Below are 16,969 nucleotides of genomic sequence, written 5' to 3' on the forward strand. Positions count from 1 at the left end.
TATTAATTAAATGAAGGTTTATTTCAAAATTAGTGTTCAAGTGGAAGCTGTTTTTGAGGGCTGGAGCCAAACTACACAATGAGCAGTGAGCACGTCTGCTCCCCCGACACAGGCGGAGAGCAGGCGGCGGCGGCCCCAGCCCTGTCCCTGGTCATGCATCCAATGGTTACTAGGACTAGAAGCCAACAACAGCAAAGGACCCGCGCGTTTGCTCGTGTTTAATCCAGGTTAAGCTCTATACGTTTAAATGCACGTCGGAGGTTACGTGGTGTCATGCAGTCCCTGTGATGGAATGACGCTTGCTCAGTGACCTCCACGGCCTGGCTGCTCCCGGGGGCAATGTTAGGTAGGACAGAGCACTGGAAAAAAAGAGGAGAGGACAGAGGTCAAAGCACAGTGGCCCTGGCTGAGGGGGGGCCGCCCAGCTTCCCACCAGCACCCTGAGCAGAGAAGCACCACCCTAGGACCAGGAATAATGGCAGTCACATGTCTTTCTTGCAGAAGAAGGAAGAGCTGATGATATGCGGTTGTTTGGTGTAATAAGCGCGGTTTCTCCGATGCCCATCTGCCTAGATTCAAATCCTACAGCCACTGTTTCTAATTCTACGACCTCAGGGAAATTACTTCACCTCTCTTGCTTGTTTTTTCATGTATACAATAGACCGTGCCTTTGCCTACCCCAGAGGGTTGTTCAGAGGCAAGTAGAAGGTGCTCAGTAAATGTTAACTAGTTTTATAAATTCAATGACATTTCAGTGGATCACGTGGTGTCAAGTCTAGCCCTGAGGTTCCCAGACTTACAGCCCATTTCTATAAACCTCCTTCGAAAATGTCCTTTGAGAAATTTGCTGCTCTTTTAAAACCTTTAAGAGTCAGAAGTTCTTCCTAATGTTTAGCCTAAATTCCTCCGGCAGAAATTTAAGATTAATCTCTCTGATCCTTATGGAAACAAAACAGTGCAGAGGTTCTTAACTGAGGTCCGCAAGCCTTCTGACACTGCACCCAAAGTTGTGTGCATGTAGAGCAAAACCTGGTGAAACTGGTGACAATGAATGAACATCAATGGACACTGTTAAGGACTGAAGGCTTGTGTCTCCCCAAAATCCATACGCCCAGTACAGCTGTTTTTGGGAGGGGGAGCCTCTGAGAAAGTACGGTTACCTCAGGTCATGAGGGTGGAGGTCTGGTCTGATAGGATTAGTGTCCTTACAAGAAGAGACAGAAGAATGCTCTCTCTCTGTTCCTCTGGAGTGCAGAAGGAGAGACCACTATCTACCAGCCAAGATGAGAGCCTTCTCTAGAAACCAGATTTGCCGGCACTTTCATCATGGACGTCTAGCCTCCAGAATGTGAGCAAAAATAAATATCTGTTGTTTAAGCTAGGCAGTGGTATTTTGTTTTAGCAGCCCAAGCAGACCAGCACAGATATTAACATTACAAAAAGAAAAAGAAACAGAATATGTGTGTGTCTCTTAATGGAAGTTTACAACCATCAATAGCATAGGGCTTATCAAAACACTTTAGGCTGAATCCGATGAAGCCTCTAGCTCTACCAATGAACAGGAAGTACAAAAGATGGAAGAACATGTTAAATTAAACCAGCTAGCAAAGACCAGAATGAGGAAATTCTATGGGCAAACAACCTGCTTTCTCCAAGGGGGAAAAAAAAATGAGAGAGGCAGGAAAGGGGAGCCTACATACTACGTTAAAAGCAACTAAGAAACATATCCAATTGCAACATAAGCCTTCATTGGATCCTGATTGAAACAGACTGGAAAAAAATTTATAGGGAAATATGAACATTGAGTGGATAGTCAATGATATTGAAACTTTTTTTTTCTAGTTGTGATAATATTGTGCATATGTTTTTTAAGAGTTCTGCTTTAGAAACATATACTGAAATGTGTGTATGGAAAATATGATGATTAAGATTTGCTTTGGAATTGTAGGAAGTGGAGAAGTTAGAAAGGGATAGGAATGACACGCGGTTGACAATGTGTTAACAATTGTTAGTGCATAAAAGTTCATTATACCACTCACTCTACTTTCGTACATGTTAAATAAATGCAAAATAAAACAAATACTTATGCAAGGATGTAGCTCGTCCTGACTCATGTTTGCTGCCTTTAAGCAGCTGAAAGCTATTAATGGGACCCTCAGGCTTTGTTTTCCCCAACTAGAGAGCCCAGCTCCACAGAACTGTCACAGTAAGCCTTTTGTTGGTTTGGCCACTTCTCCTGTACAGTCACTCTGGTGACTGGGGAGTGAAGGCATCTCCTTCTCAGGCCTCCAGGCAACAGCCCAAAGCCAAACCCCGTGGGCCTCACAAATGTCCACTCGCTCTCCCCTGCCCTCCCCAGGGGAGGGTGCAAGGCAGAGTCACCCTTTCAGCAGGAGCCCTAGGGGCGGGGCCCAGAGGACCGCTTTTGCTCCCGGAGGGCTAGGGTGCTCTTTCTTAACATTTTACTTATTTATTTTTTGAGAGAGGGGAAAGGAGGGAGAAAGAGAGGGAAAGACACATCAGAATTCGTGAGAGACACACCCATCGACTGCCTCTCAAACGTGGCCCGACCAGGGACCAGCCCTGCAGCCCAGGCACGCGCCCTGACCAGAAATCGAACCTGCGACCATTCACTTCGTGGATGACACCAAGCAATTGAGCCACACCAGCCAGGGCTGGGCTGCTCTTACCTTTTAAAATATAGTCCGTTAGCAAAGTGGGCACCTTTTCATTATCCTCCTTCATGGCAAAGAGAACTAGGGAAGGAGAGAGAGAGAGATGAGCCAAGGTCCCATCAAGGCATGAAACTCACTTCTAAGACCAAAAAACCCACCAACCCAAAGTGAGTGAGAAATGATTCAAGGAAACCAGACATTCTCTGAGTATTGAGCAAAATCGTAGAAGCTTCTGTTAAGAGTCACCATTCAACGTGGTGGTAGAGAATATATCAAAACCATCAGTGGCCTATCAGTGACTTTCTTTTCCTTTTTTCTTTATTTTTTACTTTTCTTTTTATTGCTTTTCTATAATTTCCGCCTAAGTATATGTCTTTAATACTCAGAAAAATAAATAAATAAAGCAATTTTTAAAAAGAATCAGCTTTCAGATGCAGTCAATCTAAATGGTAGACTGCATCACTGAATAACCAGTTACAGTCTCTGAAGACATTCTATTCATATAAACCTATTATCAGGAAATTTCCTCACCTCCGATTTATTAATGACAAATGGATTTAATCTAACAAATATTTATTTTCTATTTCATGCCCAGTACAGCGCTAGAATTTGTGAAAATGTGAGAGACTCGTGGACCCTGAGGAGCTTATGGACTTTTTTGTGGAAACAGGACGACGTGCCTGTGCATGAAGCAAACGATGCGGTGTTATTACAGCCTAAAGGCTTTTTATACAAGTTTTTAAAACAGCTTTTTCTGATATTAAACTAAGTAGCATCGCTTCATATTTATAATTCATCTTGTAGAAGTCAGCCTTATAGAAAATCCTTTGAGCAAGTAGCTGGACCTTGTTTATAATGTCAAGAAATGAGGGTGGGGAGGTGTCTACCAATAGATTTCTTCATCAGTGATCCCCTAAATAAACTCTACTCCATGTAGTCTTATATAGGCTTATGGAAAATGAGAGAGATCTATATGTACAAGACATACTTAACCATGAAGAAAGAAGACCACAGAACACTACATACTAACTTTTAAATAAATGCTAATATTCATAGAAAAAATCTGGAAGAGCGTGCATGAAACCATTCAAAGGGGTCATCTCTGAGAGTGAGACCTTAGGGGATGCTCATTTCTACATGACGTGTCCAGTGTCTGGCTCTTCTCAGTGAGCATGTATTACTTTTTGCAAGCAGAGAAAATAACAAAGCTCAGCAGGTACTTATCACCACAGGAGGCAGCCCCGACAATAGAGGCACCTGATCCCCGTCCACATCCTTGCTCTCCATGGAAGGCCCTGCCTAGTTTCAAGTCAGGGTCATGAAACTTGATTCTAAACATCAGGAGCGGGTGCAGAACAAAGCCTGGCACTGGCTTGAGTCAACGGCCAGGTCCAATGAGAGAGACTGAACCCAAGGCCTCCATGTGCTGGCATCTTTGGTTTTGTTTCTTCTGTATCTTTAGACATGTATTCATGTCAACTGAATAGGCTGGAAATCTTTTGCAACTGAGCATGGGCCAGATTAGATGCCGTACCAAGAAAATAGCCATAAAAATACATTAAGGGCACTCAGTCAATAGGTGTCTGAGCTGATTTACAAAGTCCACAATTTATGAGCTGTCCAGTGCCCAGAGCTGGTCTTTGGACTATTCAGGAGTAAGGTAAAGAGAAGACATTGTCCACAAATCCATACAAGGATTTGGCAAAAAAGAGCTTTCATAACCTGCAGGAGAATTGGTATTCAGGAAAGATGGTAGTATTTTTCTTTTCAAGAGAATAAAATATTGGAATGTGGTATATTCACATGACAGCAGAGAGAGCCATAAAAAAAATGTTAAGCAAATGTTAACTGATGACTAAAATCATGATACAAAGTTTTATAGCCAGTCTAATCCCAACTATATGAAAAAGACATAAAATATTATAGCTGAAAAACACCAAAATAGTAACCACAGTCAAGGGGACAATGAATTATTTATTTTTCTTTGTTCACATTTCAATATTTCCAAAGTATTCTGAATGATTGATCTACTCTAGCTGCAATTTTTAAAGTGAACTTAAAAAATGGAAACCAACCCACCATTTCTTAATTAAAATGAAAGGATTTCACACTGAATTCTTTAACAAGTATCTGTAATAAATATATCGCTCTTCCTTTTGTTAAGACCATGACAGAGTACTTTACATATATCAGCCTTCATGATTTGTCCAATTTATTTTCCAAATGCTTACTGCTTATGAAAACACAAACACCTATAAATGTCAGTTCGTATCTATCTGCTCCCTTAAAAAAAAGTCTTAGTGCATATTTATGCAAATAAAGGAGTTTAAAATAAGTCAAGAGGAAGCCAACGTCTTTTGAATTTAAAGTTCCAGATTCTCAAGGACGCGGTATCCATTGATGTCAGCAGGATTTCTATTATATTTACCAGAACCCCCTGCTTTAGTTTTCCAAATTGATAAAAATGAGAACGTTTGGTCCCCTTTAGCACTGGGGCCCAGTGGGCATCCATCTCCCTCAGCTGAACAAATGAAGCTCCTCTCTCCGTATGTACCCCCGAGGTACCAAATAGCCCTGCGGCTGGCCCAGTCCCTCCGGCGGCGCTGCCTGAGGATGGCAGCCTGGCTAGTTCGTCACTCAGGCAGCGCACGGTTGCCAGGGAGATGAACGGCTCCTGATTCACCCAGCCTGTCACATCTCAGCCTAGGATCCTCTTCCTAAAAGAATCGAGCTGACACTGACGATTAACACCATGTGACCTGGCCCTTTGGGGGTTGTAGTGCTAGATGTACATAGAGAGATTTTGCCTACAAAAGGCTCTTTGTACACTGTTTCTCCCATAGTTCAGAATGTGTATCAATATTTGACAATAGAGCCAAAGTGGAGGAGAGGGGGCAGTCATTTCTTGAAAAGAAAACCAGACTCTCTTCTTTCCAATCAGCCTTCCCCCACCCAAGAAACTTGGCTTCTCATTAAAAATACAGCCAGTCCCACAGACAGCTCCCTGCTTCAGGGACACAAGTTCAGACTAAGCGGCATCCTCAAGTTGCAGAGGAGAAAATGGGCAAGGCAGAGAATGCAGAGCCTGGAGAACGCTGGGTGAGCCAGAATGTCCCTGCACAGTCCCAGCCCCCGTCCCCAACCTCTTCCACCAGCTCATCTCCTTCCAGCAAATCTTTTCCCTTGCAGGAACCGGGGAGAGACACGCCGGCTCCGGTCATCCCTGCAGAGCACTTCAGTTTCACCCCCACTCAGCGGGAGGTGAGGCTATGCTGCGGACCACAGGCTGACCCATCTAGAACTGTTCCCGGAGATCTCAGGCCGGAAGGGCCAAGGATGCAACTCACAGGGAGGGGTGCAGAACAAGGAGCAGCTGACCTCGCTGAGAATGAGAGCAACTCACTGTTTGTCAGCATCTGGAGGTCTTCCACGGACGGGGGAGAGGCTTTCTTCTCGTAAGGGATCACGGTGTTCAGATACTACGAGACAAACCAGACAAACGGCACGCAGCGCTTGAGACGTGCGACGCGAGTCCTCTGGGGTTGAAACGTGTAACACAACCTGCACGGGGACTGTGCTTTCCTCTAAGAAACACGCTCCGTCCAGATTTTACGTGCTCCACAACACCCACGGTAACGCGCACACCACTGTTTCAGGACCTTTGTCTTTGGGGAGTGTCTCTTGAAAAACTAAGACTTGCCTGCCAGGAAAAATGTCTCTCCACGCCAACGTGTGCATGTTTCAGACACTAGAAACTGTTTGGCTATTCAAAAGTCCTGGTAAAATTTTCCTCATTCGGTCTGAGAACACAGAGAGGGTTTTGTATTCTCTTGCCCTTTGCAGTGCCATTTGAGAATGAATGGTTTCTCTTTTGTCAAAATGACAGGCGGGAGAACCTCAGCCACGCCTTTGGTCTTGAATGTTGGGTTTGCGCCCTCTGCTGGATATGAGGCGCTTCTACACCAAAATCATCTCGGGGCCCCGTGGGGTATCGGACCAGAGAGAGGTTGAAGGGGGCTCTAAGGGCACCTGGCGTAGTGAGTGAGAAGACCTCCAGACCAAAGGTCAGAAGACTGTATGTTAGTCTTGGCTCTGCCACTTGGCTCTCCCACACAGTAGCAGCATGGCCTTGGGAAAGTCTTGCCTAAGCTCTCTGGGCCTTAGTTCTCAGTGCTGTGAAATAGGGGGACTGAGTTAGATATCCTTAAAATTTCTCCCCATAATGTGCTCCAGGGTTCTAATACTTAGGATTCAGCTATAACCATGTGTAAAACACATGCACAATTTATGCGCACTTATTCTAGTCTCACACACTGGTCCATTTCCCCATGGACCGCTGCTATTAGAGGGCACTCTTAAGCGCAGGAATCAGGACTTAGGCACCTTTGTACCCCTGGGTCTAGCAACAGAGTTAAGCACATAACAGGCACGCAGTAAATGTTTTGAACACTATCTAAATAACCAGAAATGCTTCTCAGGCACATAACGGACCAAATGGAGCCAACTTGGAGATTCCACGCCATGAGTCCGTCACAGGGGGAAGCTCGAGGGGAAGTCCGGTGGGACTGGTCAGCTGGTGATTCAAAGCAGCAGAGTTCATTAAGCTCTCACATGGCATCGATCATCAAGTACATTTCCCTTTTAGTGCATTTTGTTCTTAAAACAAGTTAACTTGCAGATCTACAAGCAGTGTCAAGTTTTCGTTTTATTCTGTTCACCTTTGCCTGAGTGCTGAGATAATTCTTTAATTTTTTAAAAAAAATATTTTATTTATTTTTAAAGAGAAGGGATAGGAGGGAGACAGAGAGGGAGAGAAAATTGTTGTGTGAGAGATTGGTTGCCTCTCACACACCTCCAAACAGGGGACCTGGCCTGCAGCCCAGGTTTGTGCCCCGACTGGGAATTGAACCAGCAACCCTTTGGTTCACAGCCTGGAGCTCAGTCCACTGAGCCAAGCCAGCCAGGGCGGGATAATTCTATTGAATTAGCACTCTCCGCTCTGCTGGGGAGGCCAAGTTGCAAACATCTAGGAAGAGAGCAGGGACGAGGGAGACAGCTCGTACCTGCTTGTCAGTTCCCGAGGAGCCAAAAGTCTGGCGGATGCTGCTCTGCAGGATGTTGGAGATGCCTTCCATGCTGAAGCGCTGAGGGAGGAGAGACTCGAGAAGAGCAGATGCTTCCTGCCCCCTGGTCATCACCCCCAGGGACTTGTGTGTCCTCCTCCAACCACCCAGACCCACGAGCTCCCACACTGTCCAGGCAGCTACCTCAGAGTCCTGTGACTAGAAGGTAAGTGTCAGACCTGGGCTAAGCGACAGGTCAAAATGTAAACCTGAGCTTTGAGAGAATAAAGAGAGTCTCAGTGACTCTTCTCTAAGTGAGTCACAGCCAAGGTTCCCTCGTCTCCGCCTCCCCTATGTAAATAGGAAAATAAAGCCATACAGTAAAACGTAGACAGATGGTGCTGCAAATATCTTAAGGAAGAAAACAAAATGCCCAGTCCTTGGGAAGGGCGGGTGTAAAGTGACTGTCCTTAGCTGGGATGCTTTTTCCAAATGCACAGACCTGGGCCCAGTTCAGTAGGTATTAGATAGAGTCGAGGTGAAGGCATTTAGAAAAATCTCCTTAGATAATTCTGCTGAGTTTCCCTGCTTAAGAACCACTGGTCTGAAGAATCCTGTCACTATGACAATAAAGCATCATGATTTTCAATCCCGTAGCACCTACTGATATCCTAAAGAGGGAAGTGAGGACTCAAAGCTCAGCAAGTAGCGGATAGTTCTGACCCAGAGTCCTAAGTGCCTTCACCCCACTTTTCTAAGGTCTTGACTAAGAGAACATATTCAATGACTTTCTCATGTTTACCCTGTCTCCCCCAGTGAGACCTGAGTCCTCTGGGGTGAGGGGAGGAGACAGGTCGCATCCTCCCCCTCTTTACATCCTGCTGTCTGCCACAGTGTCGGGCTCCGTCACTGCTCTGTACAGGCCTATTTCTGAGTCCCCTGCAGGGTTGGTATTGGGACCTGAAGTGTTGATGGTGTGACATGGGACACAGCCAGGCCTCCAGCTGGGTGGCTCACATACCTTGAGAGGCATCTGGCTCCCCTTCTCTGTGCGGCTGCTCTGCAGGCTCAGCCCTTTCTCTTTCCGCCTCTTTTTCATCAGCTCTCGCTGCTCCTTCTGCTTGTTCTGAACCTCAATGAGCACCGTAATGAAGGAGTTCTTCACTTCCTTCTCAAATTCCAGCTCATCCCGGCGGGCCAGCTGTTGCACCAGTTCCTCTGAGAAGTCTCGGATGGCAGCCTCCACCTGATCCAGCAGCTCGGTCAGCTCAGGCCCAGACATATGCCTCAGTCCTGTGGGGAAGACCATCCACAGGTGACACCTGCATTCAAGCCAGAGCCCACTGCAGAGGTTCCTGGGGCTGCCACCTCTGGATGTGGGACTGCCCCTCTGGGGGAGACCCCTTCTGATTTCTCAAAGGGCCAGGAAAGACCTTCACAATTTAGGGACATGCCAGGCAGGGTGGGGCCAGTATATCATCTGCAGAAAAGAACGTCACTCTCGGGGAAACAATGGAGGAAGAAGAAACAGCCCCCCAGGAAGCCAGTGGACTCAGCCCACAGAAGAGGTAAATGCACAGACATGTGGTTTCTTCATCCCTTGTTCTGTCTTCCAAATTCTCCTCTGTTTGTATTATACCATATTCCTCGTGTAAAATGGATCAAGAATTGGTCAGGATGGGGAGGGGTATTAAGAGGAGGCTTGGCCTTGGTGCTGAAGTGCAATAGAGGGCGGTGCCTATTCCTCAGAACTGATCAAGAGCCAAATAAGCAGAGCAGTTGGAGACCTTCTTTATGTCTGTAGTCTTGTGTGGCAGCGCCTGTGTTCACAAGTATGTGAAACATGCAAAAGGCTGGCAACACAGAGTGAAAAATGAATGCTGGCGAGGTGAGAGTGGTCTACCACGGTCAGAAAAACAGGAAAGGGAACCTGAGATCACGAGACACAGATAACTTTATTTAAAGTTTTTAAAATATGTTCATTGATTTTAGAGAGAGAGGAAGGGGGAGAGAGAGAGAGAAACATGGATATGAGAAACATTGATTGTTTGCCTCCCATACACACCCTGACTGGGGATCGAACCCCCAACCTTTTCAGTATATGGGATGACATTCCAACCAACTGGGCCACATCCGCAAGGGCAAGATAACTTCATTTTAAATTCCTGTCCCGTAAGACTTCTTCATTTTAAATGGATACAAGCCCTGGCCAGGTGGCTCGGTTAGAGCATCATTCTGTACACTGAAAGGTTGCGGCTTCAATCCCTGGTCAAAGCCCTATGGGAGGCAACCAATCTATGTTTCTTCTCACATCGATGTCTGTCTGTCTGTCGCTCTCTCTTTGTGTCTCTGTCTCTCAAATCATTAAATATATCCTCGGATTAGGATTTAAAACAAAATGGATTTAGAAAACATCTTGGAAAATATAGCTTTCTAATGGCATCTTTTGTTTCTGCCTCAGAATCCATTTCCTTCTCCTTTCTGTTTCTGCTTTGCCCGGATACTTGCTGACTTGGTTTAATTCCCCCCTTTATTTTGTTCTGTGGAGCTGTCCTCCTCCTTCTGTTTTTGCCATTTCACTCTGCATTTCAGCTGCTCTCACGAGCCCTTGGCTTCCCATGTCTATGGGACCTTTGTGTGGCTGGGAATGGCCTGATTGGGGCAGCTGTGAATGCAGAGTCACAGCCAAGTCTGAGCAGTCTCTCTGCACAGACTTCTCCTGCTGGTCGCCACCCCGCCTCTGCTCCCCACAGCAAGAGTCTTACTTCCAATGCAGTTCTTCAGGTTATGCTTCCATTTTTACCACTATTCTAATCTGCGTTGGGATCTTTATATCCTGACCCACCCAGCTTTCCTCTCTGTTGTTCATAAGTCCCCATCAACCCCCTCCCCAAGGATCTACTCCCAGGGGCGTGGCCTCTCCTGCAGCAAGGATGACATCATCCCTACAGATTGATGGATTTTATACTCAGTTTTGCACGCATTGTGGTACACATTCTCATTTCTTTTTTTTTATCCTCACCCGAGGACATTTTTTTTTTCTGTTGCTTTTGGAGAGAGAGGAAGGGAGAGAAAGAGAGAGAGAGATCAATGTGAGAGAGAAACATTGATAGGTTGCCTCTCATCCGTGCCCCATCCAAGGATTGAACCCACAACCTGGGTATGTGCCCTGACTGGAAACTGAACCCATGACCTTTCAGTCTACCGGACGATGAGCCAGTCAGCTGAGTCACACCAACCGGGGCCTTTTCATTTCATTCTTCATCCACCCGTTTCTTTGCACAATCATAATTACTACAGATCTGTGTCAGAGAATCAATATGATACCCAGATTTAAAGTATGGACTCTGGAGTTAACCTACCTGGCTGCCAATTAGGCTCCAACCCTTCCAACTTGTCTGTGGTGTAAGAGGAAACGCAAAGTTAAAATAAGAGGCTTGGTTCTCCTTGTTGAAGGTAAGGGAGGAGACTTTCCCTCTCCCTCACCTCCCTGTTCTCTCAGAATTTCTTTCTTGGTCCTTTTCAAATGTGTGTCAGTCATTTTAATGGCCAAATAGCCTCTTGCCAGTCTCAGGACTCAGAAGTGTCTCCTCAAGAATCAGGGAGTTGGTGTTTTGAGAAGCAATCGTCAAGGAGGGTAATGGGACCTATGTTGTCACCTGACTCTAAATGGCAAATCTTAATTAACGTAATGGATTGTATCCACTTAGCTCTCAACAAGAGTGAGATTTCTTTCTGGTTCTGTAGTCCCTTCGCGGGTGGCTCACAACACACGTCACATTCTGACTGAATGCTCATTCAATAAGAAAATTGTTTTCTTTCCCCTTTACTTCCGTGAAAAGGCAGAATGAGAAGCAGATTTTGTTTTTCATTATATTTTTGCAACAGTGGCCTTGCGCACGTTGCTTAACCCCTCAGAACACGCAGCTCAATCTGAATGGGGGTGGTGTGGGATGAGATGATGCACAGAAAGTCTTGAACCGGCTGGCACATAGAGAGTTCTCCAAACACTTGAGTTGTTATCATTACCTTTTGTAGGTTTTTTTTCATCAATTTTTATAGTGGCATCGTTTTTGAATAGTGGGTTCAGGTTTCTCCTACTTAGTCTGTTTTCGTCTTGTTCTCCGGTTAGTTTCACCATTTTAGTTTTGCTCGACTGCCTTTTTATTTCCAAAAATTCTCCCTTCTCCCTTGATGCCCAGTAAGAAAGGTGGTGCCAACTCCCTAGATGCGAGGTTCTATTGGCTCCATGTGAAGCGTGTGCCCAGTGCCTGGCCCCGAGTGGGGGTCATCCTTGGCAAGCACCCCCCGGCCCAGAGCCCTCACCTTCGTGGGTCCAGTTGTTGTTGAAGGTCTGGGTCAAGGCTTGCATCTCCTGAAGGAGGACCGAATCCGCCTGGGAGGAAGTTTCACCCCCATCCTCCTCTTCCAGAACCTCCTCTTCCTCCTCAGGGTCCGGGGAGTTCTGCATCATCTCCTCAATCTCCTCAATCACCTGAAGAAGGTACACGAGAGAGCGCTAACTCTGTCCTCTGCTGGAGGAACATTCTGGCTTGACTTATGGCCAGGTAAGGACATTTCTCATTTGCTATCTGTAAAATTCCTAAAGCAATGTTGTTACTTAATAAATATTAAATAATAATAAAAATAGATCTGACCAAAGGCTTATACATACTCTTTCTTTAATGCAAAGCTTCTTCCCTGAACACCATTTAAGATGAGTGCTTTATTGGAAATAAACAGCTCTTTCAGGAAACGAAGCAGAGCTGCCTGGAAGGGAACATTGACTTCTATTTGCTGAGCACTTTATTTCTAAGTGGGAAAATATTGTATCCACCCAACTTTATCACGAAGCTCAGTCCATTCATTGTTACGATGCATATGACTGAGGTAAAAAATAAGGTGTTGCTACAATAGCTCAAAATGTGGAGGTTTTTTTACGTAGAGGGATATGGCCATTTCTCCAGAATTCCAGACAGGAACTAAAGCTGCCTGGCAACAAATGAAAATAAAGATATTCAAGTAAGAAAAGGATACATAGGTCTGAAGAACAGAAAATAGGTAAGAAACCTACCCTAATCTACACTATTGGTAGGGGGACAAGCTCCTAGAAGTGAGAGTAAAATTAGATAATGGCCAGGAGGAATAAGGGCGACGACTTTGTACATTAATTGTTTACACGTAAAGAAAGCCAAATAAGCAAAGGCCACTTCTGAAAGGACTCCATAGACAAGTCTGGTCACAAGAGTGACCTGATTTCTGCTTTTGTCTGTTCCTGATGCTGTGATAGACTCCAGCCCTGAGGCCACTGGACTGAGGTCTTTGAGGTGGGTTTCTTCACGTTAGGCTGAAGCAAAGATAAGAAGACTTAGGTCCCCTCCTTGAGTATAACTGCTGTTTTATTCCCAACCCTTCTCATCCCTGGTCACACACTGAGGGGACACTCAGCCTCTGGCTGTGGAAAGCCAGTCACAGAAGGCGAGCAAATGGCACAGCCCGTTTAGGACTGGGTGGCTGAGTGCCTCTTCCTCTCCAAGTAGTTATCACTGAATTGTGTCCCTGAAATTCACAAGAATAACTGTTAGCCCCTATTTTTTTAACCTGGTCCCCTGCCACCTCTCGATTCTCACCTATTTACATCCCACTTTTTACCACAGAGACAACAGTGTTCCTTTTGCTGAAAATCCCTTTCTGGCATCCAAAGCTCCCAGTGGAGCTTTTCCAGAATTCCTTTGTGAAAAAATGTGCATGCTGCCTGCTCAGAACAACCATCCACAGATATTTGTGGACGAAAAGGTTCAATGAGGGACCCAGAGATGCAATATTATTCTCCTCCAGTAATAAATTATGAAAGCCAAAATATAATTAACTCCATCAAACGTGAAGCGCGCTTTTTTTATTTTTCTTACAAACAAAGAGACACAAGTGTCTGTCTCTAAGACTCCTTTTGGAAGGCTCAACATTCTCAATGTTCTCTGAAACAGGAGAAAAGATCCATCACGCCGAAGCCTCATGGGCCACTTCTGTTTTTAGAAGAACGACCCTTGTTTAGGTGTCTTCACTCCAAGCACAATGAATTAGAATAAGAGGCTTAGCAGGAAGAGAAGTCCGTAAATGCTGGCCTGCCTCTGGCCATTACCAAACACAGAGCCCATTCTAACCAAGGGTCAGAAATTACCTTTCTATTTACAGCAGGTACATAAACTGAGGCATAAAGAGAAATGAAATCCCTTCTGAAAGACACTCCAGGTCATCAACACAGCCACCATGAGACCAGTTTTCTTCTGCCTTCAGTGGATGTGACAAATATCACATATTCTCTTAAACATTTTCTCTCATCAAAAAAACAAAAACAAAACAAATCCCAAGAACCAAGGGAGATTGTCATACCTGATCTGCTGTGAGTAGAGGCTCCTCATTGATCCCAGAATCACGTTCACTCTTCTCGTTGAATTCCTCTTCTTCTTTCTCATGGATCTAGGGAGTGGGGAGGGGAGAATTCTGATTGACCATCCGCAGAACTAGGGTCCTCTCTAGTCTCTAGAACAGGTGACACTGCCTGAGAGGCCACACTAGCCATCCACAGGGTAAAAAGGGAGTCTGAAGAGGTGTCCAGAGTCCCATCCAATCTCAACAGGCCCCTATCCCAGCGCGTGCATCGCTGAGCGCAGCTTGGTCAGAGAAAGACAACGAAGGGTGAGTGGCCAGCACCATTCTGTCTCAAAGGGAGCAGCACTGTCCTTTCACCCAAAGACGGGTCATCCCGTGAGACCAGGAAGGAACCTTATCAAGGTGAGTGATACTGCGACCAAGTCCTGCAGCAAAGCCAGACTTCTTTATAGAAGGAGTTTCAATCTGGGAGTTTGTCTCCAGAATTCACTTTACAAGGCATATTAGACAGGCCGCCCCAGTCCAGATAGTCATGCTTTTCAAATTTGATGAAATGCCATCCCGTTATTGCAATGTAGGCATAGCTGATGGAGGACTAACGATTCCACCTGAGACCTGCCACAGAATAGCCTGACTACATGAACTAAAGGACAAACTAAACAACAAAAAAGGTCAAACATTTGCCCTGTGTCTCCAAAATTCCATAATTCCAAGTAAGATTCTGAAAAGTTCACAGCCGTTGAGATTTTAGATGTTGGTGTTCAACAAGGTATTCACAGCATACCTGGCTTTACTGACCACATCCCAAATGGCCAGAGTCTGGCATTTATGTTCAAATCCTGAAAAAAATAAGACACTAAACCACCTAACAAGCCGCCTATGCCCAGAAGTCTGATTTGAACGTCATAGAGGCGCTGGCATGAAGTGTCTTCAGGAAATCTGTCTGAAGAGCCCAATTTTCCTTTGCTCACCAATGGCTGGTGTGCTCACCTGCCTCTTTCCTGGGGTTACACTTTTCTATTCTAAGAGAAGACACCAAGTTCCAACCCAAGCAGTCAGGCCAGAAGCAGTCTGTCCTCGGAAACGTCTTCCCTCTTCACTGGGCTCTACCTTGGCAGACACCCCTGACAAAACACACACCTTCTGTCTCCATTTGCTTAAAACCAGGACTATGTCATAAAAAATTAATCCAATCTATATTAAATGCCATCTGCGCCCAACCTGGAGAAGGGGTATGACAGCGAGGTAATGGGATCGTCTGAGGGGCTGTGAGCCAGATGGTGACATCTATTTCTGCTGTCGAACCCAGAGGCTCCTCTCTCTGCCAAGCCCACCACCTGGGGTACCACCTGGTTCCCCAGGTCCCCACCATGCAGAACAAAACTCCTGGAGCCCCAGTTTGTTCACAGCTGCACTCTCACGCAGAACTTTTTTAGGGCCAGAAGTACTGCGGTAGACATTGGCTCATACTGGAAAACAGAGCTTTATGTTTTCTGTTTGGATTATTTTCTTATAAGCATCTGACAGCAAGTGTTCATCGATAACCAGATCTTTAAAATATTATGTCTATTTAAAAAATGGAGCCCTGTCTGGTGTGGCTCAATGGATTGAGCACCAGCCTGTGAACCAAAGAGTCGCTGGTTGGATTCCCAGTCAGGGCACATGCCCGGGTTGCAGGCCAGATCCCCAGTTGGGGGTGCATGAGAGGCAACCACACATTGATGTCTCTCTCCCTCTCTTTCTCCCTCCCTTCCCCTCTCTCTCAAAATAAATAAATAAAATCTTTTAAAAATTTTTTCAAAAAAAAAAATGGAGGGTTCACATTTTCTGAAATGTAGCCAGTTTGAGTGGGTGTACTTCATGGACTATTAACACGGCATCTCTCAACTATACCATCTCCCTTCCCAAGGGCCTCCCTCTGTGTCCCTGGTCGGAGCTTTCTCTCCTCTCCCCCTCTCTGGCACAAAGCCTACAGTCTGATTTGTCAGGCTTGGGTTAGAAGAGATTTGGAAACCAATTACAAGCTTGTGAAAGTTACTGTGAGTTCCTGGTATTATGGGAGCTATACCTACCCCATATTTTCTCAGACCTCAGGAGTCTGCCACTCAGAATAAAGTCAAATAAAAGGAGAAGCATGCACTGAGTATTCCCCAGAGGCCCTGTTTCTTTTCTACACGTGGCTTCTCCCCTCCTTCTGTCTGTTTTTACCACACACACCCAGTTCCCGGCCTTTTCTCCTCCTGGGTCTCTCAGCCTTCCTCACCTCTCTGGGCCCCTAGTCCCACATTGTCTCTCAATCCTGCCAGACTCTCTTCTGCTTCAGTAGCTTCTGTCACTCCTTAACAAGCCCCCTTTCCTTACAAATGTCATTTACAAACTCCTACTTGGCTTCCATTACCAGGACAATATCTTGTGCAGAGAGTGAAAGCTAGAAGGAAACTAACAGAAAGAAAGAGAAAGATTTTTGAAAAATGACAGCATTTATGTATATGATGAATAAGAGGTCATTTATAGGTAGGTAGGTAGGTAGGTAGGTATATAGATAAGCACTGTGTACGTGGAAGACTATATGAATACACTTATCCTAATATATGACACAGACATAGATATTGCCACAAGGCGTTCCATTAGCCTCTTGTGTGATAATGGGAAGGCTGAAGTCAAAAACAATCTGCAGGCCAGGTTATTTTGGCCTGAATTTCTTTGTAGACATACCCTGCAAGCTGTTGCCATACTATTAACGTGAACTATGGCCCTTTCAAGAAAAAAAAATCTTCTTCCAAGTTGTCTTCCTCCTAGAATTGAGAAAAGAAGACCTAGAGCCAGAAAGAGTCTGGCCAT

General features: G+C 45.4%; 1 protein-coding gene across 2 annotated transcripts in view; it reads right to left on the reverse strand.

Moving 5' to 3' along the window:
- FEZ1 (fasciculation and elongation protein zeta 1) overlaps positions 1-16,969 on the reverse strand; it is a 38,532-nt gene continuing 21,563 nt past the window's right edge. For both annotated transcript variants that reach the window (XM_090291833.1, XM_090291834.1), the window contains exons 4-10: positions 14,129-14,215; positions 12,065-12,233; positions 8,760-9,031; positions 7,739-7,819; positions 6,079-6,154; positions 2,691-2,756; positions 1-359 (exon numbers count right to left, since the gene is read on the reverse strand). In XM_090291833.1, coding sequence (XP_090147959.1) covers positions 343-359; positions 2,691-2,756; positions 6,079-6,154; positions 7,739-7,819; positions 8,760-9,031; positions 12,065-12,233; positions 14,129-14,215 — 768 coding nt within the window. In that variant the 3' untranslated portion in view covers positions 1-342. The remainder of the gene's footprint in view (positions 360-2,690; positions 2,757-6,078; positions 6,155-7,738; positions 7,820-8,759; positions 9,032-12,064; positions 12,234-14,128; positions 14,216-16,969) is intronic.

Source organism: Furipterus horrens, unplaced genomic scaffold (assembly GCF_987537825.1).
Source record: "Furipterus horrens unplaced genomic scaffold, mFurHor1.1.pri manual_scaffold_11, whole genome shotgun sequence".
Taxonomy (NCBI): domain Eukaryota; kingdom Metazoa; phylum Chordata; class Mammalia; order Chiroptera; family Furipteridae; genus Furipterus; species Furipterus horrens.